The 25,524-nt window shown below is 39.4% G+C and overlaps 1 protein-coding gene across 3 annotated transcripts in view; it reads left to right on the plus strand.

Moving 5' to 3' along the window:
* Positions 1-11,476: 11,476 nt before the first annotated feature.
* The window catches only part of stk38 (serine/threonine kinase 38), a 37,988-nt gene continuing 23,940 nt past the window's right edge, over positions 11,477-25,524 (plus strand). Inside the window, exons 1-6 of one of the 3 annotated variants that reach the window (XM_002938431.5) lie at positions 11,788-11,990; positions 13,669-13,761; positions 14,183-14,316; positions 15,074-15,125; positions 16,184-16,306; positions 17,126-17,209. In XM_002938431.5, the coding sequence (XP_002938477.1) occupies positions 14,186-14,316; positions 15,074-15,125; positions 16,184-16,306; positions 17,126-17,209 (390 nt within the window). In that variant the 5' untranslated portion in view covers positions 11,788-11,990; positions 13,669-13,761; positions 14,183-14,185. Of the gene's footprint in view, positions 11,578-11,787; positions 11,991-13,668; positions 13,762-14,182; positions 14,317-15,073; positions 15,126-16,183; positions 16,307-17,125; positions 17,210-25,524 lie in introns of those variants that run through there. The other 2 variants (XM_031896785.1, XM_002938430.4) reach the window with 2 other exon arrangements.

The raw sequence follows: 25,524 nt of genomic DNA on the forward strand, positions 1-25,524 counted from the left end.
TTAAAGGAGAAGGAAAGGTAAAAACTAAGTAAGCTTTATCAGAAAGGTCTATGTAAATACAGCCATAAGCACTCACAGAAACGCTGCACTGACTTCTCTGTAAAAAGATTAGTTGTGTCTGTTTTGCTCCGCAGCTTTCACAAAATTTTCGTACCAAACAATTGTAAACAGCGGGAAAAGCTTTCCGATTTTTTCGCGCAAGCGTACGAAAAACTCATACAAGCGTACGAAAAAGTTGCGCAAGCGTCGAAAAAGTTGGTGAAAATTCGCTCGGAGCGTTCGAATGAATGAATTAATACATTATACTGTCATTGCACACTCACTTATACTGTGGTTCCCATATAGGGGAAAACAGGAACGCTGTTTAAAATCAGTACGGGCTCTACTAGTATTCCATAATTATTTTCCCCCTCTTTCTTATTATGCTAATGTAGATTTGCTATAATAATAATAATCTCATTATGTAATTCTAATTGTTTTCAAGATACCCTTCCCAGTAACTGCATTGTTTTTTTTCTGTTGAGGCTGCTTTGGATTTCTTTTAATGAGGGTATCCCTTCTTTTAAAGCAAACATTTGATGCGGTTATATTTGTGTGACAAGTGCCTATTGATTTTTTACTTCTTGGATCTTAAAACCAGTTAGAACTTTTTTAGTTGTTAAAATAACAACGTATAACAAAGTATTACAAGGGGATTTAAAAAGTTTAGGAGGAAAGCAAAGGAGATGGCTAGATCCAGTAGATGTACCATGAAGTTAAAGGAAAGAGAACCAAAAGGTAAACACCTTGAAGCCTTTGTGCAGATGTGGTGGGGACTAAAGTGTCCTGGAGACATAGTGGCAAAATAGGGAAACTTTCCACTCATTTGACATGGACACCAGATGAGCAGATTGTTTCCCTATTTTGCCATGCATGTGCTGGGCCAAATCAGACTGATCTGAATGTTTGACCCCAAGCCATCAACTGTATCATAATGTGGGCCCTCACAGATATTAATGGACATATGTGGACCTCACCAGATGGGATTTTCTAACCTGCCAGATATAGTGGCCTGATATAGATAACCTGCCAACTTGGTCTGGAGCGACTGAGTTGGTGTTGGCAGCTCATATCAAGCATCAAGCACGGGGAAGATATAACACAAATGTAAAGACTTAAGTCTATTAAATAACCATAATTAATTATAAAATAGAATGACTAGATCAACTGGCCAGTTCTTTTCTGTGATTTACTTCTGTGTATCTGTGTTTGAGTGGCATCTACCCAGTTTGGGCACCAGGCCACGAATGAGATTCAAAATAAGCCCTGGCATTTCAAGTACACAGCATCTTACAGCAGTCCCTCTGGGACCCACAGATTGCCAGTCCGGGCCTGCTGGACACTGCCATTCTCAGCTGCCTGCTTCTTTGCTCATTATAACCATGCATAGTTAATCTGAGCCTTTATGTTCTTTCAGTATCTTGTGTGACCTCTCTACCCCTTCAGAGAACCATTTACAGAGTGGTGAAGGGAAAGGCATGTTACTGAGTTGTGTCATGGCTGTTATTAAAAAGCGGCCAATAAAAACAACATTACAGGGGGATTGCCTTGTTGTTACTTATTGGTGTCCCAAGCATGATTGTAGAGATGATCATTTTTAATACATTCCATCTCTGTTCTCCCTTGGCATTTGGCATTTCACATGGTAAAGTTAGATTTGCTTGTCTCCAATCTCCCATATCCTTATTAATAGTACTTGTACTGACATGGTTTCTTGAACGGCTTGGTACTCAGCAGGGATTGTTCTAATTGAGGATGTGTCAAATGAGTGTCTGGATACTTTTGGATAAAAATATGTCTAGATAATTTGAGGGATTTATTGTACAGCATTGTATGCCATAATACAATAACATAAGTCATTAATGTCAGTGGGCAAAATTCAGGTGGCAAGTAAATAACTGGGTAAAAAAAGGTGTAAAAATGATATAATGTCAGATTGCGATTTGTGGTGTATTTTGTAATGGTTTTTAAACAGAGGGAAAGATAAGCCCTGTAGTGTCTGGAAGTAACTGTGAGATTGCAGGTAAAGTAGGGAAGACTGGCAGAATAGCATTGTAAAAGCAAGTGTGTATTGGTAATGTATAGTGTCAATATGGGCATTGCAAGTACAAATCAACATAAAAAATCTGAACAAAATAAACATGTTATAAAAATTGAATCATTAAAACATCTTTATTATTAATAGTATTAAAATACATGAACATTAGGGCCCCAATGGGGGCTACTGCTTTGCATTATAGGCATCATATATTTTTACACCTGGCTAATTATTTCTTTTATTATAGATCTTATATCTTAATCATATTTTTTTTGTTTAGTAGTGCAGGGTTTATATATTAAGTCCATATTATCTTGCAGCCATAGCCACATGCCAGAGGTCACTGACCCCATTGTACTCTGCTACATGTGCTAACCTACAGTCACAGTACAGGTAGTTCCAGTTATCTTATTTTTTATTTTGTATAGTTTATTTATTTATGTTTTGCTCAACAAGCTGCTCCTTTGGGAAAGGCTCAGTGGAGTCAGTGTAAGTACATTGGCTAATACTTAAGGGCTGTGGAAAATGGGAGGATTAGTCGCCCACGACAATCCAATTGTATCCCCCACCTAGGGTTGACACCCATCTGTTTTGACTCGGACAGCCCGGTTTTGGGAAGGGAGGGTAAAACACATCCACCACTCCTACATCAAAAACATGGCATAATGAGTGAGTGGGGAGATGAGCATGTGCAGCAAACAACATGGTCACCCGCACTGACAGCTCCCTTCCCGGTGCGGACAGCCTAGCAATGGCTGTATTTTTTTTTCTGTAAAAGTCTATTGTTTTCCCCAACCGGAATGCAGGCCCTATTAGCCCACACAATTAGAGGGTAATAGGTGCATTTTAAGTACATTGGCTAATATTTGTTTGTTAAAGTTATGTGAATAAAGGGACTTATTATGGTGGGACTGTCATATTGTCTTTAATAAATAATATAATAATTAGAAATAATTATTGAATCTGAGTAGTAGGTTGCTAATGGCTGTTTAGGAAATGAAAACTAATATGCCCCCTCCCAATTATGACTGACATGTACATAAAAACATAAACCATGAATTTGAATATTAACCAATGAAATTTGACAGACACACTTTAGTGGCAAAATAAGGAGGTCACTTTATTAATAATTTACTACTAAATTACCAAATCCATAGCTGGGTCCGGAATTAAAAGAAAATTAAACCTTTAAAATAAGTGAATGTAAAAACCTCAGATAATTTTCCTCACGTCCTCCCTAACAAGAACATCAGATCAGCCCTCCTAAAAACATTCTCAACAAGATCATAGTTGGAAACTGACCAGTAGGTGGCACTGTTGTGACATAATTTATTCATATATTTTAACCCTTAATACAACAAAATGAAAAAAATAATGAATGTAAATTACTAAAGTGCTTAGAATATCAACTGATCCTGCCCCACCTGGGGCACCAGATGGTCTACCAGCAATATGGCAGATGGTTCCTTCAGATTTTTGCAGTGTTGCACAATGATTGGGAGTAAACATTATACAGTATATACAGATTACATACAAATATACAAATGATACAAACAATACAAGAGGTAAAAATGGCCCTGCTCATTTTAGAGCTTACAATCTATAAGAGAAGTGGGATCAAGCACAAAGTGCTAAGGTCATTTCACTCTTGCTATTTTAGTTTGGCTCCCTGATTGGTAAAGCTTATCTCAATGCTTGGCTTATACCCCTCCAAATGGAGCCTCACCTTCATGCTGTAAGCTTAAAAGGCACTACTGTCTGTCCTCCGTAAAGGGGTATGCCTTCTTCCTCACATTACAGTTGAGCTAGCGCTGCAGACGGAACAGTAACAAACAGCTTAGCTTTTGGCTTGTGGAATGTTTTCTACAGCAAAGTAGGAGAGCTCCATATGCACTTCGCCAAAACCAATTTATGGCCTTGGACATTCTGCAGCACTAACTATGGAGATTTTGCTTTACCATTTCACACATCCATTGCATATCTGTTCCATTCAGCACATTGAGTTTTATTGTTTGTTACTGGTCCTATCTTCCCTAGATGTGCATGTACTATACACTCTGTCCCAAACAAGCAGCTTCTTCCCTAAATATTAATTTTCCATAACGTTTGTCCCTAGTGCAGTGCATCAGTGTCACACTCACTGCCACTTGTGTTTGGCATATCTGTATTCAGCTTCCTGTAAAGCTGTCACAATATTGTGTCTTGTGTTGTCCCAAAATCTTTTTCCATTTTAATGTGGCTCATGGGTATAAAAGGTTGGGGATCCCTGACTTATAGAGATAAAATCCTACTTAGATCTCTGCCTCCTCTGTGTAATACATTCCCAGCAGTCAGTATCTTTAAGAGTCAGCACCAGGACACAGATTCACAGTCAAATACAGGAAGTGAGGACACTTAGGGGCAAATGTATGTATGTACAGGTATAACTTTATTTATAGAGCGCCACAAGGGTACACAGCACTGTACAATCTTACAAAATTACACACAGGGAGGACAAGTGATATAATAAATAAATAAATACAATAAATATATATATATATATATATAGATAGATAGATAGATATATATATATAGATATGGAGGCTGCTGGCACTCATGAAACCAAAAACTAGGATTGCCTGGGTGCAGTGTTCAGCAAAAGAATACAAGAAAAAACTTGGAAGCCGCACACGCAGGTCTTATGAAAATAGAACATTTTTTTATTGCCACGAGAGTGAACTAACGTTCAGGCTGTTACACCAGCCTTTGTCAAAGTTATATATATATATATATATATATATATATATATATATATATATATATATATATATATATATATGGGAAAATAATGTTTTAGTGCTCCAGAAGGTAACAGCTGAGCTTTTTCTTAAAGAGAGTGGGTGAGTTTTCCCTACGGAGGGATTCAGGGATAGCGTTCCAGAAGGAGCAGCGAGATAGAAAGGTTTAAGCCAAGAGAGCGCAGTGGGTGTGGTTGGTGTAAGAAGACAGAGGCTCTGAGAGGAGCGGAGGAGACGACCAGGAACGTGCAGGGAGACCAGTGAAGAAATGTAGTGAGGAGCAGAGGACTGAAGGGCTTTGAATGTTAGCAGAAGGATTTTGTAAGCGATCCTTTGCTTAACATGCAGCCATGCAAGAGAGCTTAATTGAGGCTGAACAGGTTCCCTCTTAGGAGAGAGCAGGAGGATCCTGGCAGCAGAGTTTAAAATTGATTGCAGGGGAGAGAGGTGGGAGTCTGGGAGGCCGGTTAGTAGGAGATTGCAGTAATCTAAGCGGGAAAGGATAAGGGCATGTATTAGTGTTTTAGCTGTTACTTGTGAAAGAAAGGGGCGTATCTTGGCAATATTGCGGAGGAAAAAACGGCAGGTTTTGGCAGTGTTATTAATATGGTTAGAAAAGGAGAGTGACTGGTCAAAGATAACCCCAAGGCAGCGTGCAGAATTTACAGGGTTGATGGTCATGTCATCAGTAGTAATGGTGAAAGGAGGAGGAGGGCCAGGTTTGGGAAGACCATGAGCTCTGTTTTAGCTGGCATCGGTTCATCCAGGAGGAGATAGCCAGGAGGCAGTTACCAATCTGGGTTTGAAAATCAGTGGTAAGTGCAGGGGTGTCTAAATATATCTGAATGTCATCTGCATATAAGTAATATTTAAGACCAAAAGAAATAAGGTCTCCTAAAGAGAGAGTGTACAGGGAGAAGAGCAAAGGACCAAGCACAGAGCCCTGAGGCACCCCCACACTAAGCGGAACCGGGGTAGAGGATCGGTTAGCAAGAGCAACAGAGAAGGGTTAGAGAGTTAGGAAGAGAACCAGGATGCTGCTTGATCCCAGATACCCAGAGAATAGAGAATTTGCATAAGGACAGAATGGTCGACAGTATCAAAAGCAGAGGAAAGGTCTAGGAGAATGAGGACCGAGTAGCGTCCTTTGGCCTTGGCAGTCTGGAGATCGTTTGCCACTCTACATAAGGCCGTCTCAGTGGAGTGCGCAGGCCGAAAACCAGACTGCATAGGGTCCAGTAGATTATGAGTGCAGGGGAAGTTAGTGACAAGAGAAAAGACAAGACGTTCCAGGAGTTTAGAGGCTAGGGGCAGGAGAGAGACAGGACGGTAGTTAGATAGGCAGGAGGGGTCCAGTGTAGCCTTTTTAAGAATGGGTTTGACACATGCTTGTTTGAATAGAGAGGGGAAAGTACCAGAAGCCAGAGAAGAATTGAATATGTGGGTAAGAGCTGGAGTAAGGGCAGGGGCACACTGTTTTAGTAGGGATGAGGGCATAGGATCCAGCGAGCAGGTAGTAGGCGGAAAGGATCGGAGAAGCTGAGAAACTTCAGACTCTGTTATGAGATTCTGGACATAACGCCGCCTGAGGCGGCTTCTGGATGCCGCCCCCCCGCTCCCCAGCGCCTACCTTCTGAGCGCAGGAGCGGGTCCGGGGGTGGTGAGCCGGAAATTCGGCTCTTAAAGTTACCAGGAGCGGCTTTTTGCCGCCCTGGGGCGAGTTTCTCAACTCGCCCAATGGCAGAAGCGCCCCTGAATGAGATTGAAGGAGCTGAATACGGAGAGAGGAGATTTAGGAAGGTTGAGATTACCGGTATCTGAAATTATTTGCGGATAGAATCGGCTTTGCTTTTAAAGAAGAAGGAAAGGCTAAGTCACTTGGGGGTGCCAAAATGTTAGGCACCCCCAAGTGACTTAGATCGCTTACCTTCTACCCCAGGCTGGTGTCCCTGTATGGAGAAAACAGCACCAGCCCGGGGTAGCAGCGATCGCTTCCTCCTTCCTCTCTCGCTGCGCGCGCATGTGCAGTAGAGTGAAAAGCCGAACTTTAACAGAGAAGTCGGCTTTTTCACTCTACTGCGCATGCGCCAGACTCGGAGTCTAGGGGAAAGGAAGGCGGAAGGAGGAAGCGAATCGCCCCAGGTGCCCCGGGCTGGTGCGGTTTTCTCCTAATAGGGGCACCACCCCGGGGTATGAGGTAAGCGATTCAAGTCACTTGGGGGTGCTTAACATTTTAGCACCCCTAAGTGACTTAGCCTTTCCTTCCCCTTTAAAGAAGTCAGCAAAGTCCTGGGGCGTGTATTCAGATATGACTGATTCATTAGGTGAAGGATGAAGTAGCAAGTTAAATATGAAGAATAAGCGCCGCGGGTTTGATTTATTATTATTTACATATTTATTATGCTGTGTATAACGAATTCGCAGAAAAAACGGTGTAAAAAGCTGTGTAAAATAAATGGAGAAGATTGCCGTCCGAACACCAGATTTTACACCTAATGGACCAGAGTTACAGAAATGTGGCCTGAGCCATTAGCCGAAATAGGGAGGGTGAGGCAGTTGAAACCAAAACTTCTAACTTTGTTTCCTGATACAAAGAAAGCATGAGTTAGTTCTTATTGCATGCTGATAACTATTCGCCCTGTGTTGTAATGAGACAACCCAAACAACATCTGGCAGCAGAAAGCTGAGAGATATGATCATGACACAGTGTAGGAAATTCTATTCATTGCATTATCCCCAGATCAGGGATGTAAGACAACTCTTCCAGACCTCTCTGCAGAAAAACTGAAGGGCCCCACCCTCTATACTGAGAGCCCCTTTGTGAGATCCAACTAGATATTAGACAGAGACTTGTTTAACTCCTCCCTGGACTCTTTATGACATAAATAAACATAGTATTAATAATAAATACTCTCCCTGCTATATATGAAGCCTAGATGTGTTGACACTGAGAGGGAAATCTATCATGATTGGCTGTAGAATTTAGAGATTGCAGGCACACTGGTCTTGCTCTCATGGAACATTTGGGAGACCCATTAACCGACACACCATCTGCAAGTGTGGGTTGCAGGATAGGGTAGTGGGTGTCAGGTTTTTACCTAGGTCTGCAATCACATCAGGGCATGTGGCAGAAGGGGCCTAAATGAATATGAAAATGCAATATGCAGGTCAAAAGGGGTTGGGGCTTAAGGGAAGTTAAATGTGTCGTTGCTGGGTACAGGGAGGTTTCAAAAATTGGCAGAGACATTTGCCATGTATTCAACATGACAGGGGCCCCACCATCAGACCTTTCAAGGGGATAAGTCATGAGTGAAGCAACCCACAGAACATAGAAATTGTTTCACATCAGGAGGAGCCCTTTTCTACTTGGATGCTGCCAGGACTTCTGGGCAGTCAAGGGAACCAATACGTGTTACAGGAGGAAAGGGGAAAGGGGAAAGGTCAAGTTTAGTCGTAAAAATAGGCCAGGGTCAAAACCAAACAGTCAGCGCAGTACAAAATCAGGATCTGTAAGAGTAGTCAATAACAGGCATGCAGCGATACAGCAGTGGTCAACGACAGGTAAGGGTCAAGGAACCAAGAATCAGACAAAAAAACACCCAGGAACCATTTAGAATCCTACGTTTGGCAATGGGCAAATGGTCATGGCAATATTTGAATTTTTCGCCAGCGTAATGTCATTTACGAATAAAAAGACACAAGCATCTCAGAACTAAAAGAACGCCTGCAAGTGCGCAATGAAGAGGGGAAAGGCTGCGGGCGTCCTCGCCACCCTAGTAGACCACCAGGTATCGTTAAAGAAATGGCAGATACCTCATTTTATCTGGAAGAGCTCCATAACATACCCAACCCCTTTTGACCTGCAAATTGCATTTTCATATTCATTTAGGCCCCTTCTGCCACATGGACCCTGTAGGGAAAATGCCCTGATGTGATTGCAGACCTAGGTAAAAACCTGACACCCACTACCCTATCCTGTAACCCACACTGGCAGATGGTGTGTTTACATTTTTTCTTGCAGTGTTACAGCACAAACTTCTTGGCTCTGGGTACCCACCAATGAGATCTGTGCCCTGGGCCCAATGGTACCTTAGAGTGGCCCTGCTCTTCAGCATTACCATTGGCCTCTTGGTTGCTTCTCTGATTAATACTCTCCATACTGGGTCGCAGCCTTCTCTAGGCAACATCGTGCCATATTCTCTCAATTCTTTAATAAAAGTTTTAACTGTACTCCAGAGGATGTTTAAAAGTGGGATTATTATTTGTTGCTTCTTCAGATCTTTATGTTGGGCTTGATTTGAGGTATCTTTGGTTTTCACTTTTATTGGATACAAATGAAATTCATTTAGCAAATTATATGATGCCTGAAGGCAATTGGTTGAGATTATTTAAAGCTTTACAGCAAGGAGGGTGAATACTTATGCATTCGAGACTTTTTAATTTATTTGTAAATAATTTCAATAATAATGTTGTTTTTCCTCACTTCTATATTATGGCCTATTTTTGTTGATCAGTAACAGAAAATCCCATTTTATTGCCAGGTTTTAATGTCATAGCACTGCTCTTTTGGGCAGGGCCCTCTTCACCTCTTGTATTGGTTATTGATTGCTTTATATGTTACTCTGTATGTCCAATGTATGAAACCCACTTATCGTACAGTGCTGCGGAATATGTTGGCGCTTTATAAATAAATGTTAATAATAATAATAATAGCACTTTAATGTAAGGTCCACTAGGGCAGGGAAGGATGTGAATGGTGCAGTCTCTGTAAAGTATAGTTTAAACAATGAATCTATATATAAATTATAATAATAAGGCTGAGATCTTAATATATAAATGTTTAGTTTAGCTAAGAAGAAAACCTAAGAATCAAGATTAAGTTGCACCAGACAATGCTATCTATATTTAGCAGGCAGCTGAATTTCAATTTAAAGAATGAGCTGTACTTCAGCAGCTGAATGAGAAATGGATATGGCCTCAATGAATAAGAAATATAATATTATCTTTAACAAAAGCATGATTGTGCATGGGGAGGGTTAAACTGTATTCTTAAAACAAGCCAGTGTGTCTGTGTGGACTTGAAAAGTAATGAAACATAATCTTCCTTCATGAGGAGAATAAAAGCATGTGATATAGGGGCTGAATTCTAGAGCTAAACGTGAATATGTGATATATGTACTGAGATACTGAATTTCGGAATTTAACGTATGGGGGCCCATTTATTAAAGTATGAATTTCGGATTGGTATAAGTACGATTGAAAAAAAACTATAATTTCTGATGTGCGTAAATTGTGCGAAAATTTGTGTCGTGGTCATACAAATTATCGTGGTTGCAATCAGACTTCAATGCATGATTTTGAAAGCTTTCTATAGGACTCAAAGGCACTCTGCAGCTCCAACCTGGCCAAAAGATAGTCACGATACCGAAGCCTGAATGAATAACGAAAGTTTTGTAGTCGTTAATAAAAGTACGACTTTTTGGTGGAATAACGAATGTATCACAAAAAAGTCATCCTTTTTTTAACAATATTATCATTAACAGTAAGAAAAGTTCTAAATACAAATTTTTTCTAATCGTGGTCATCTTGCTTTAATGAATGGGTCCCTTTGTGTTACTTTAGGGTTGCCACCTGTTTGGTTTTGACCTGAACAGTTCAGGTTTTCTTAGGGCTGTTTGGATCACAACTGGCTGTTTAGGTTTTAACCGTGTGAAACCCAAACAATAACAGAGCTGTCAACTCTACTATTTTTTCAAGTTACCCCATTTTGGCTTCTCTTCCCTGGTCTCCCAGCACCCAATGGCATTTCCCTGATTTTTGCACATTCTAACAAAGTTTTTCTTAAAATTCCGGGAGCACATGCGCAGTAAGCATTCGGTGATGTCATAGAAAGCATATGCACATTCAGAAGGGCATGTATCGTCAACAATTTATGTGCACCACAGGATCTCCCCTACAGAGGAGCATCTGGGGTTGATAGTGCTGCAATAATCTAGCCAACAGGGCCGCCATCAGGGGGGGACAGGGGGGAAACTGTCCTGGGCCCCGTGGATTTTTAGGATCTTAGGGGGGCCTGGCCGTCCCGCACTTATTGTACAAGCCAGGGGGGTTGGGTTGCCACCTCTGCCAGCTTTCCTCACCAGGCAGGGGGCGGGAAGAGGTGGGGCTATGATGTCATGGGGCAGGGAAGAGTTGGGGCAGTGATGTCACGGGGTGGGGTTATGATGCAGCATTCGCCTATTGGCCAATCACCGCGTCAATGCGGACGGGCAAATAGGAACAGATCTGCCAATCAGTGGGAAGTGCCAGAACATAAGAGACTTTATGGGAAGTGAAATACACACAGAATAAAGACAGAGGGTTCAGCCTAGGATTTGGGGAGTTCCCTCGGTTTGAAAAAAAAAATCCTGTAATCTCAAGGTAGTGAGCTGGTTATAGTGCACACTAAAGGGGGCGTGGTCAAAAAATGTTGTACTTTGCACTTTCATGTTCATGGGGGGCCCTACTTCCTGATAGCGGCCCTGCTGCCAATAACCACCTTAACCAAGGTTAAGGCCCTGCCCCTACAAAGGCACAAACGCCCCCAAATATCATGGCCCCACAGCCCTCTTGTCACCGCTCTGCCCTCCAATGTCATCATCATCATCTTGTACATTTTTTATTGAGGGCAAAGGTGGCATCCCTATTACGAACTCACGCCAGCCAAGAGCTGTCAATTCATTGGTAAGTATTGTTCCTTCAGTACTGCCCTACAAGCCTTTTGCAACAATTGTAAAACAAGGGCACAGCTGCCTTAAATACTATAAATAATTACAATATTATTTAGCGCAACAAACTCGCTTATAACACACGGTAACTAAGCAACCTTTACCACACGTAAGAAATGACGTAGATCAAAGGTACTTTTGCCCGAGACAAATATGGCGGAGAAGGAGGCCCACGTTCTGCCTGTACTTCCGACGCAGAGTATTTGTTGACGCTGGTGCCGCGCAGTCAGTGCAGCTTTCAGCCGCTGCTTTGAGGGGAGTGTAATAAAGTTCTCTGTACAAGAAAGAGTGGGTGAACTCGTTGAGGTGATCGGTCGGGGTCCCAGTCCTCGGGCTGGAGTTGGGGGAGAAGGCAGGGTGCCGAAGCGGGTGAGTCGCGGCTTATTTACCTAATAGACCTCATGAGAGCACTAGTTTCTACACTGTTGTTTTCCTTTGAAATAGTGGGGTGTGTTGGGGTTTTTTGATGGGGGAGGATAGGTACTATCCTATGTTGTGGTTCTGTTTTTATTTTCAGGCGTTTGTGTCTTATTGTAGCGTACATTTATACGTGTATATGTCTGCGTGTGTGTGTTTGTCTCTTATATACGTATGTGTATGTATATATGTGTTTGTGTGTGTGTGTGTGTGTGTTTGTCTCTTATATAAGTGTGTGTGTGTGTGTGTGTGTGTGTGTGTATGTATGTATCTATATATATGTGTGTGTGTTGGTGCCTGTATATCTATGTTTCTTTATATTTGCATTTGTGAGCATCTCCTCATGGTTGTTTTAAGCCACACATTCTAGCACCCACAAACTGACAGCCAACAGACCTGTGTAGGCATCCAGCATAGTACAAGAATAATATTTAGACACTTAGGTCTCTATTGCCATGAGAATAGCCTGGAAGCCAGAGGTAACTTTTCTGTCAATTCTAACTGAAAAACATGGCAGCTCTGAGGGCTGTTTCAGGTGTTTGGTGCTGTGTGTTTGGGCTACTAAAATGTATGGTTAGGGAAAATTGTCAAAATAACCTGTGCTATTGTTCTAGAGGGCAATTACAACAGAAATGTCACATTTAGGGCCTTCTCTGTATAGTAAATAGTAGACATTTAAGAAGTTTAGAATACAATAGTTTCATTACATTTACTTATAAACTAGGATCAGTTGTAATTTATGGTTCCCTGCACCCCTAGTAGACTTAAATGTGAAATTCGATTGGTGCTGTCATGAATGCTGGGCATTGTTAATTATATAAAAAAAAATATGCATAAAATGAACAACATGCCTTTAACAGCTACGACCTTCTTTGTACAGACAATTCATATGTAAAGGCTCCGTTACACCTTTTTTATAGTTTATAAGCCAACAGTAGGATGGAAATTCCTTCACCTGATGTGGGAATGCCCCGAGGTAGCACTATACTGGACAGAAGTCACCCGCTACGTTAATGTATGTTTATCCTTTCCTGGAATCAGATTTCCTAGGACCTGTTTATTGGGTATAATCGATGAAACAGTGCCCTTACACAAATCTAGAACACTACTACGCTCTGTTATGTTCTATGCAAAAAAAAAGTTGGTGATCATGAAATAGATGGACCCCAATTCTTCTACAGTGGGTTTAACTAATAAATAGTACACTACACCTGATCAAACTGATACACAATGCTCGGGGTGTACCTGGGAATTTTCAGAAACTATGGTTAGGTGTGAACTCTCATATACCCCTACCAGATGATTGAACTCTATGTATAACCCGGGGTACACCCCCATAACCCAGTGCTACATACCTTTCCTTTGCTCAGTGTCACTGTGGATATGACGTAAACAATTGTACCCAACCTAAGTGCTAAACAAATCTGTAAATGTTTTGTTTTTTTTGTTTTGTTTTGTTCTGCAAAATGAAAATAAAAACAATAGGATGGAGTCTACCCTAATTGTATATTAAAGGGAACAAAATTCCATGCCTAGGAAACTTCTTTTGAAACCTGTGTAAACTGAGTAACTTTGCAAACTGCAACTTTTGCAATTTATGTAAAGCTCATGTTTTTATGCAATTTTGTAGGTGCATCTCTAGAGACTTCTATGACTGCTGTCTCGAAGAGGCAACTGATATCGCAGAAGGCTGCAGATATCGGTCAACTCGTCGATCGGCCAGGTTAGAAGATTTTGATCGGGCGCTATTGAAGGCTCCCGAGCAAAATCTACGTTCAGGGTTGGACGGTAGGAACGATCTTTTGTGCGAACAATGGTCGCAAGAAAGATTGGAATTGCTACGTGTATGGCCACCTTTTAGAATTATTTGAATCTGACCCATCCAGCTTCCCATTTTATTGCCAACTTTCATGTAAATTAAACTATTGCCTGCTGATGTTAGTATTTTAGTGTATTTTATATTTCTGTAGCCAGTCTGTGCAGATTATCCTATGCATGTGTAATTTTCTGATGCAAAAGCCTTCTGTAGTATTTGTATATATATTTTGTATACTAAGATATTTGTACTATAGTATGTTAATTGTTTTATTTATTTAAATGTTTCTGTGGGATCATTCTAATAGAAATGTTTTTTCTGTTCACAGGTAATGGCAATGACAGAGCAAACTCCATGCATCTCAATGAGTAACCATACAAAGGAGCGGGTCACAATGACCAAAATGACATTAGAAAACTTTTACAGTAACCTCATCACACAGCATGAGGAACGGGAGCTTCGGTAAAGTTAACTGTCTATTCATTGTGTAAATCCAGGAAGGTGAAGTTAGATCTTACGAGAGATCTGGCTTTGCCTTGTATATAATTCAAAAGCCAAGTGTCCTCATTTATTTATATAGCGCCAGCAAATTATGCAGCACTTAACAATAATTTATAACAAACTGGTTACATAGTTTTAACAGAATAAAAAAAAGATCTAAGGGCATTGCTCAAAAGAGCATAGAGTCTATTTTACAGAGAGATCCTACACTAAATAACTGTAACCCAGTTGTCATCAGCATTTACACAGCTTCGTACTTCAATGTGACAAGGCACAGAGTCAGTCACTAAATGTATTTTGATTTTCATGGAAAATATGCCTTGCACAGTTTTGGGTTCTTGAAAAATATACTGATGTCATGATCAGCTTGATGCTTTAATCCATCTTTATGACACGTTAGCAGAAAATAAACCATTACATATCTCTGACATGAGTATTTTTTTAAAAAAAATTATTATAATTATTATAAATATTTATATATTATATTAATAATTTTTTTTTAGTTTTGTGTGAGATGTTTATCTATTCAAATATTTTCATTTAACTTCATAGTTGAAATAAGTATACTCCTTGCGTAACAATTTTTGTGTTTGAGACTAATCATGCTATCTGGTTATAATAGTAGATTGTTTTTTATTTGTTGCAGACTTTTTCCAAGAAATGCAGTAGAAACGAAGAACATTGTGTAACTTAAAATGTATTTTATATTCTATTTCAGGCAGAAGAGACTGGAAAAAGCAATGGATGAGGAAGGATTGAGGGATGAAGAGGTAATGAAAATTTTCACCTTACAGTAATAAGTTTTCTGTGTTATAAATAAATTAGTTTGTGTAATGTGACCACTTACTCTCCTTAAGCTTTGATAACATCTTGATCCAAATACACTGACCTACATGGAATAGCCTTGTTAGCAAAGGTATATGGCAGCACTTATATCAAAGGTAAAGTTTCTAAACTTGTGTGGGCTGTCTTTTGTAAATTCTAAACAAAGCAATGCAATGTATTTGTGTAACATTAGTGTGCTAGCATTACTAAGCAATTTTCTTGCTAAATTTAAACTTTTACTATTTAATAATGGTGTTATATGCAGTGCCCACTCATCTCTGCTTTAGAAACAGACCGGAATATTGGCAATATTTTGTGGTGAATAATCCTTTCTATACTCCTCAACCTTTACTTTAGCTGTATTTACAGTTGAGGTCCTTTATCAACTACCTGGATGTAATTTTTACATTTCACATGTGCCTACTAAATACATTCATTCTCTGTAATTCTGCTAGTTATTTCAACCTTGTGGCCTACATTACTGAAATACCTCTGCGTATTCATGCTCAATCTCCAGGGACAAAATTCTCTTTTCAAAATAAATTAAAGGTAGTAGTAGTTTGTAAGGGTGAATACAGTAGCTTACTGTGCTTCAGAGTAACACACTTGGCAAACAAATCTCCCACTGATCCAGTAAAGAAAGCAGAATTAGAGCTTTAAAGAGAAATTCTGTGATGTAATAGATATTTCCTAGTATTGAAATATTAGGTTGATGTTACATGTGGTGCCTTGCTGCTGTGCTCTAGTAACACAGAAAGTTTGGTGGTCTGCCATATCTTGTGTATTATCTTGAGTAATTTTTTTAACAAAACATACACATACCCTTTAAAAAATTCTACTTACTGATAATATATTTCAGACTCCATTCTAAGACTAAGATTTTCAAGAATTAAATGGAGATAGGGACATTATATAGTGGGTTACCACCAATGTATAAGGGACTTTTGAAAAAAAAAACAATCCGAGCAAATCTTATAATGATGATCTGTTCTTCAAAATCTAGAAAAGGATGCGAAGGTCAGCTCATGCAAGAAAAGAAACAGAGTTTCTAAGACTAAAAAGGACAAGACTGGGACTGGAGGATTTTGAATCCTTAAAAGTAATAGGAAGAGGTGCATTTGGAGAGGTAAGACCTACAAAATTAATATGCAGTATACACCTAAGATCCTATGAGTATCTGTGTGAATGCTGTCCGAACAGCTGCTTCCATAAAAAAAAATTAACTTGAGGGATATCAGGTGTACTAAGAACTCATATCCACTGACCTGCACAAACTTGGGTGCATTTCCACTTGTACTAGAGTTGCAACATTTCTACTAGTCTTGCAGTCCAGTTAAAAGGTATATGTGTGGTACTTCAGCTTCAGTGATTTTAGAAAGTAGGAACTGCACACACAAAAAGGCATTTTTTTATTAGCCATGGACAATGTGAGCAGTAAGCATTGTCTGTGACAAATAATAAAAGGCTGAGCGCCAATGCATTTTGTGTGTGCAGTTCTAACTTTCTTAAATCACTTAAGGTGAGTGGAAATATGCCTAATTGCACTTCAGGGTTATTTCTATAAATATGCACGTACCCCTACAAACTTGCAGTTTTGTGCTTACCACACTGGCATATAGAATAATGATGTGCACAGGGCCTTAATTCTTGATCATAATAGGTTATTCTGGATGTGAGACAGTGCAGTTGTTCACTAGGAAAAAAAAGTTATATGCCATGTGTATGTTGAGACACACCATAAATAGACTATACAGTACAGCTGCTAAGCAAATTGTTAGGAAGTATAACTACAAGGATTACAGTAGCTTTCTGATGCTTGGATGTACTGGGAGTTATAGTTTACAGATGTTTGAGCCTGGGTTGGAGGACTGCATGGAGGTGAAATCATCTTTATACTTGAAGACAGATCAAATGAAAGAATTACATATCTGTTTTCTGTTTGTAGGTGAGGCTGGTTCAAAAGAAAGACACAGGGCATGTCTATGCGATGAAGATATTACGGAAGACTGATATGCTTGAAAAAGAGCAGGTAATACATTTTTTCTTTGCTTTTAATTATCATCATACAGTTGAAATGTCATCAATCCAGAGTACTTTGATTGTGCCATAGATGCAAAATCAATACCTTCGTATCTCTGTACCATAAGGATGTTTTGCAGTCTACGAGGAAATAAATTTAACACTCTGCTTGGACTGAAATTCAAAACACACTGGCATTTTGTGTATAAAAAAAATAAATAAAAATATAGAGCATCCCTTATGGCATTTGCCAGAATATTGAGATTGCCACTCTGGGCCTGAGTATTGCCTGCTAATATGTAAACTGCAACTATGCAGAGAAGGGATGTCATGTGTAAAAAATATGTTATGCCCTTATTTAGGTTTCTGCCTATAGAAAGGGAAAGAAATTGAAAAGTCAGTTTTTAAATTTTCCTTTTAAAAATCTGCTTAAGCAAAAATCAGTTATTTCTGATTCTGAATTTGCTAAAATGTATAAATAAGGAAAAAGCTCAGATTTCATTAGAACATCCCATGTGTGTATCAGTGTTACCTTTGCCTGGTGCTGGGTATGTGTGATGCTTAAGGAGTCCAGACACAATGCTGCATTGAAGTTATGCCAATGCCTTTCCCTAGCTTATTTGGATATCTCTGTGAAATGCTGTAGAACTTGCTTGTCTTTGAAAGCCAACTTACGGAAAAAAAAATCTACAACAGCAGTGCAGAACGAAAAGGAAACTGATTAATACAAAGCACTTTCTAAGAAACTGAATTGCTTTTCTTTTTGATAACGTTTCTTATGAAGACATTCAAAATTAATTGAATGCGTATGGTTGTTCATTAATGGAGCATAATTTGCACACCTTAATTATGATCCTCTTATTTTAAAAGACCTAAACTTTCCACGCTGTTTATGAACATGGACAATATATAAATGTCCTTGTATGTAAATAGTATAAGCACTAATGCTACAATTTTACAACTAGAAAACTGCTTGGTTTCCAGTGCTTTATTTTTATCGTTTCATTTTATGGTTTTGCTGCTTAACTCTTTGGCCTTAATCCAGTGAATGTAGTTTATGATTTTAAAGTTTAATAAATTGCTCTGTATATACAGAAAATAATAATCATCCGTGGCCAAGTAAAAGTACTTAATTTTTAAGGGTTTGAACAGGTGTAATATTTGTAATTTGGGTTACATAACTAGAGGAGGAAGGGTTGCCAATATGTTAAGGTGCCATACACTATAAGGTCCGCTCGCAGTTCTTTACTCCAATATCACCCATAGGTGGGCATACTGGGGGTATTTGATCATTTGTCCTTTGGGCCACAACAACAGCAATCGGAGCGAAGACTGCATGGATGAGCCAATGCGGTCTTCGATCAAACCTGCCCGATTGGCACCTAATTTTTGCCTTTATATCAGGTAGGCCTGTTGGGAGCCCCATACACAGGCAGATAAGCTTAAATCTGCCCATGTATGGCCACCTTTAGGCACCCACTTCTGGATTGCATTTCTAATTTAGGGCTTTTGTCTCCTATCACATGCCACTTAATCTCTGTATATTAATACTTTGTATTTATTTATTATAACATTATCTTTCCTGTGTGTGCTTTTACTTTGTAAAAATACACAGATGTGTATCCTAGTAGCGCTTTCTAAATGAAGTTATACAAAATGTGACAGTTACTTGTGTTAATTAAAAATTGCACTAGTCTGGGGGTCTTGCTCTCTAAGGGCCTCCTACCCATCTTCATAGCATTTACCAAGGCTCCCTTGTGGAGCTGTGTGGCATATGCAGTATAGAAAATATTTACTGTAGTGCCCAGGAGGGTGAATTTTTTTTTTTTTTTTTTTTTTGCTTTGGGAGGCTAAAGATTCATAGACTGACTTAAAGCGTGTGAGATTTAGTAGATTCGTTGCTGGTGAACCCCTCCAATTATCTCTTGCGATTCCCACTGACTTCCAGGGTAGGAGTGCTTTTTTTCACCCTAAAAAGTATTTATACTTGCACATGTAAGGCTACAATGTTATTGATACTTTTTATTACTAATCATTCTGTTCAGACCCTCTCCTATTCATCTTTTAGTTTCTCATTCAAACCTAGTAGATTAAGGAGAGAAAGTAACATGCAGATTTTCTCAAAATATCCGTTTATGCTAAAGGAAAATAAATCTAGATATAGCAAGGTTTAATTGAAATACTATAAGTCTTCTCTTCAATTCTTTCTTCAACTTTTTTCTTTTCCCGTCTTGTGTTTAAAAACCAATAATGTTTGACCCTAGCAACTGGGGCTTCACTCACAATGAACAATGACAAGGAGAGTTCATAAACAGAAGCAATTTTATTGCAGTCTCTCTCAGACTTTCTCATCATTGCTGATACTAGTTACCAGGTTAAAGACCTGGAGAGGGTTAATTACTTGGGGGTGGAGTGCCAATTTTTAGCCATTTCCTAGTCTTATACTTTTCACTTTATAGAAGTAGAAGTAATCACCAGCAGGGAAAATACCCCATGAGCTGTATAGCCTTTTTGTCTGAATTTAGTGCTCCGGGATTTCCTATTCTGTGTCCATTGCTTGACCTTTTAGTAGATTGTATAAACCAGCTAGTGTCTGTAATGCTTGATCACTGCCGTACCTTCATGTTCTTCCAAGTTTCCTGTATGTGCTCAGGTGTTGTACACAAAATGACCCGTTTTTTGATACACTACACATGCTTTGTATGCTAATTTAAATACATTTTAAATCATTTGGCACTGTATCTCCATTTCCTCTTTCAACATCAGTTTGGGCTTGTGCAAGCTTAACTGTGATATGGGCAGCGATGTTATGGAAGCTTATTGATGAAAAGGAAGTGGTTATGGGTGTAACGGTCTAACAGACTTTTCACTGTCAATTACAAAGCACAAAACTATTTGCCTTCAGAGGCACCTTATTATATAATCTTTATCCATTTACCTGTATTTAAGTGTATAATATATACGGGTGGTGTGCAAAATAGATGGAACATTTGAGACATGTTATACAAAATACTTTGTTAACCTACTTGTTATTTTCATCCAAAGGTTACATGATCACAGAACATAGCGCTCTTCATGTGCAGAATTTTGTGTTTATTTTCTTTTAAGGGAAACTGTGCCTGGCTAAAAGTATTCCAACCTCTTAACAATTCTCTCATTCGTCTAATTGTTCCCTTAAATTTGTTTCCAAACACTGAAATTTGACTTTTAAGCATTACTTTTTTTTTTTTAATCTGGAAAAAGGTTTAAACAGAAAAATATTTCTTGCCCATGCATTAATATTTTTAAAGCAACATTTTACAACAGTAACCGCTTTAAGTCACATGGGGTAAGTGGAGTGATATTGGCCCATTCCTTCCAATATGTTTTCTCCCAAGTTTGTTCTGTCAGATGACACTTATGTATCTAAGGCATCCAATAATACTAAAGATTATTTGTTAAATTGATATCAGGGCTCTGACTGGGCAATTATAGGGCATTTGATCAATTTGTCTTTGAACCACTTTAGGCTAATGTCACATAGGGTGCTTTTCAGCCTGGCAAGTATCATCTGACTGAAAAGAGAGAGCTCTGAACAGTGAAAAGAACCACTATCAAGTGAATTTTTAGCTGTTTGGATCATTACTGCTGTAGAACAGAAACATGCATTCAAAATTGTCAAAAGGAGCGCACCATCTTAGACATATTTTGGTATCACACTGATCAGTGCACTATGGTCAGCAATTGTAGGAAATCGGCAAGCACAGAATAAGGTTTTCATAGAAGATAATTTTTATTTTCTAATGCAAAATACATGTGAGTAAGAACCTAAACTCAGACAACTGACAAAGGGCCAGATGATCTGCTCTAAATCAACAGAAAAGACCGAAATCTTTTAATGGAATCTTAGCTATAATGGAGCAGAAATTCTGCTCAAAGCATAGCTTTTAGTTATGTGGGGGTTAAACCGGGACCAGCCAGTTTACCTTTAGATCAGATGGGTTAGCGTTGAAATTTGGTTGACTATTGGGGTTTTGGGTCATACTGGGGAAGTACACTCTCTTCCTCTGGTGGTGAAGTTTCCCTGCCTTGGAACCTAAGGCCTGCACAGAAATAGCATACAGAGCAGAAAGATGTGAGTTGGGTTGGTTGTGTGTCCTACAATGGCAACATTATATGGTTTAGGGTTGGATGCAGTTTAAGGTTTTATGTAAGGTGGCTATACATGGTAAGATCCACTCGTTTGGCAACTTTGCCAAACGACTGGATCTTCTACCAATATCCTCACCTAAGGTGTTATCGATATTTTAGCGATAGTGCACCAAACGGTTGAATTAGGCCAACGGGCATAGGCACCGTCAGACTGAGGACTGCATCATCAATCCAATGTGCCCCCTGATCCCATGAAATTTTAAACCTGCCCAAGTTTAGGCCCTTCAGGGTGGGCATATAAGCTGGCGAATCGGTCTAAAGTACACAAATCGGCAGCTGACATTTGCCTGTGTATGGCCACCTTTAAGGTTTGGGTGCAGGTTAAGTTTGACCTGCACATCACTAATAGCTGCATTACGAACACCTGTTAGCCTATTTATCAGTACTTAGCAGTAACTAACAGCAACCACAAGAAAATCTCTGGCTGCTTCAGAAAGCAGCTGCACATTGTATGTTTCCCCAATGGCAATTTGCATTTTAGCCAGTGGGAAGGAAACAACGGGTTTTTTGTTGCCTGCAGTAGCCTTCATATCATGGGTGACATAATGTCCCGAGTGTCATTGCCCTTAGATGCAAAAGTGACTCCTTTATTTACAATTTTTTTTTTTTTTAAACCAGATTCCTTTTATTATTTTCTGTACCCCACCTCAACAGGTGTGTAAACAACCCCCCCTCACAAGCACCTTCCCTATCTTGCACAAATTCAAGTACCACCCACCCCCTCCCCTGCTGCCTTACATGTTTCACTACCTAAAGAGAGGCTCCCTTTAACCCAGACGTATGATTGCCTTTCCCTTAATTAAGGTATAATTGTTGTGCCTTTGCTGTCTATAATGACCCTGTGACATGAGTGCTATGTTCATAAAAGTAACTACATGTGGATATTATGCAGACCCTGGATAGTTTACCGGGCCTGTCATCCAAGTGCCTCTGGTTAATCTGCCATCTTGTAATTACTAATCAGAGCATTTTCCATACTTGCTACCTCTGTGGTTAAAGAAAAAATGATTTTCATAAAATTCAAACTTCTTGTCTTTCATTCATCCACCACTATTTGTCTTTAATGTTAAAGAAGAGTTAGTAGTTACTAATCTTTTTATATAGTTTAATTGTTCCATTACTTTTTCCTACATAAGTGCTGAACTTTTTTTGTACAGACACCTCCGCGTGACTATAACTTTGACATAAAGTTGGAAATGGAAAATCAGTGGGTAATGTTTACATTGGTATGCGTCATTTGTTTTAGTGCTTATTGTAGTGTGTGAATTGAGCATTTTATGAAGAAAAATAGCTTTTTGCTCTAAATGTTTCAGCAATTTAGCAATTAGGCCATTTCGGCCTAGGGCTTTACTAGTTAGTATGCCTTTGATTGTTTTTGGTATTTCCTTTTTATTGGGTATTATTTAAAGACATCTACCTGGTAGTTATTTGAATATTAAAAATAGTCATTCCCCTGGCTGATCAAACTTAGTATTTTGGAGAAAAGCCTTTTTTGTACTTTTAATTTTTGTACAGATGCAAAAGCAAATGCTCTTTGAGTTGAGGAATTTAAACCTACAAAATAGTAAATTTTTAATAATAATGCTACATAAATCCTTACTGTGTTTTCAGCTCAATATTCCAAAGGCTGGTAATTACAATGACATTTAGAGAGCTACATCATATAAAAACTGAACAAGAGAGAACTATTAAAACTATTGTGACCCATTAGCTCCAGAGATTGGTCATTGAATGAAAGCGGATCTTACGTGTATGGCCACCTTTAGGCTAATGTCCGACATGACTACTTCTCACCCAGAGGAAGATCAGTGCATATTTCTATAATATTCTTTGCTGTTCTGTCAGGCTCTGTATATGCTTTTCAGATGAATAATGAAATCACTGCTCATACAGTGTATGCTTCTGATACAGTTTTTTCTTTTGTGTCTGTGTACCTGGCGAGTAGTCTTAGGCTTTGTTCTAAGTTTGTCATAGTAGATCTCACACTATCAGATTTCAATTGGCATACTAGGATACTCCATTGCTTAATGATAACTATTGATATGAACTCTGCAAATTTTTCATACTTGTGGTGAGGAGAGAAAGGTCTCTAAAAATAGAAATATCTTTGAATGTCTAAGAAAATTCACATTCTGAATAGCATTACTTATTCTGGTGTACCAAGCAGAGAGATATGGGTTGCGTCTGGAGTAGTCTTCAATCTCACAAAGTTTGATTTTGAAAGCCTGGTAGTTATTCCCTAGGGTAACAGTAGTGTGCACTAGTGAATTGTCGAATTGTGTGCTGTGACAAGCTTGTCCATCTTGAATTCTTAATTAGGAGTTCTTCAGGACCATTTGAAAGTGTTAGTGCCATGGCACTATTCATATCTTTGTTGCCCAGACAATAAATAGCTCTGTGGGCAGATGCTGGAGCACTCTGAATTGCAATTTTGACTTCAGTGGGTCAAGCAATGGTCAGGTAAAAAATGCAGCAGTCTGTGCTTCTGAACTATTATTGCCAGACCCACGAGCGCACCACCGGGTACAGACAGTTGCTAATGAAATCGATAGTGACTCTGCAATTATTGTCTGGAATAGGGCTGTATGCCATAGCTTTTACTAGTTCAATTGTTCAAGTACAATAAATCATTGTCTAGCATTGTCATAGCACAGTACTAAATCTAAAGAAAGATCCATTGAGATATCTAGTATAAATAAATTTAAAGCAAATGGACTTGTTAAGTAATCATTGAAGACGTTTCACTACTCATCCGAGCAGCTTCTTCAGTTCAACTGACTGGTATGGGAGGTCCTCGGCATATATACTCTTCCACTAATCCAATCACAATGGCACTTTGTAACTCTTCAGAAAGGTGACATCTGAAACTCACAGAGGTGTGAATGCTGTGGAGTTACTTTGAAAGGATTACCAAAGTATCATGCAACTCTTCAAAGCAGGTGTTACTTGTTAGAGTTGCATGAATGGATGTGTGAAGAGTTCCGAAACTGCCGGGGTACAGATGTTAGAACAGCATTGTATGTAGCAGACAGATGGTGTCGAAGTCCCCCGCCTCTGTTTAGGGATGGTTTCTCCACTTTGACATGAATGGCCTCTTTTACACCTCTTTCAAACCAGCGGTCTTCTTTGTCCAAAATTTGGACATTGCTATTTTCAAAGGAGTGTCCCTTGTCTTTTAGGTGTAGAAATACAGCAGAGTCCTGGCCTGTAGTGTTTGCCCTCCTATGCTGAGCCATTCGCTTGGACAGCAGTTGCTTTGTCTCACCAATGTAAAGGTCTGTGCACTCCTCGCTACACTGGACTGCGTATACAACATTGCTTTGTTTTTCCTTTGGTGTTGGATCCTTTGGGTGTACAAGTTTTTGTCTCAGTGTGTTGCCAGGTTTGAAAAACACAGGGATGTGGTGTTTGTTGAAAATTCTCCTGAGTTTCTCCGACACTCCTGCTACATATGGGATGACTATATAGGTGATAGATTGCCTACAACAACTTGAAAAAGAGGAAGCCATTGATCGAGCTTTATACCACCGCCTGTACCCCAGAGAAGCTACACCATGCTTATATGGACTCCCCAAGATACATAAAGATGGAGCACCACTCAGGCCTATTGTCAGCAGCATCAATTCAGTGACTTACAGCATTGCAAAATACTTGGCTAACATCTTAGCCCCATTGGTAGGTAAAACAGTGCATCATATCCAAAATGCCAAAGAGTTTGTCACCAAGATTCAAGGAGTCAAACTAGAGGCAGAAGAAACTATGGTATCATATGATGTCACTTCACTGTTCACATGTATACCTACCACAGAGGCTATTGAGACTGTAAGAAATCAACTGCAGAAAGATAACACCCTCAGCAGCAGAACGAAACTCAGTCTGAATCAAGTATGTTTATTGTTAGATTTGTGCCTTAACACCACATACTTCAAATACAAGGACCAATTTTACAGGCAAAAACATGGCTGTGCAATGGGTTCACCAGTTTCTCCCATTGTAGCAAACTTGTATATGGAGGAAGTGGAAAGGAAGGCCCTACTCACATTCAATGGAACTACACCAAGTCACTGGTTCAGGTATGTAGATGACACGTGGGTTAAAATCAGATCCAACAAAGTGGCAGCCTTTTCAGAACAC

The sequence above is a fragment of the Xenopus tropicalis genome, chromosome 2, assembly GCF_000004195.4.
Source record: "Xenopus tropicalis strain Nigerian chromosome 2, UCB_Xtro_10.0, whole genome shotgun sequence".
Classification (NCBI taxonomy): domain Eukaryota; kingdom Metazoa; phylum Chordata; class Amphibia; order Anura; family Pipidae; genus Xenopus; species Xenopus tropicalis.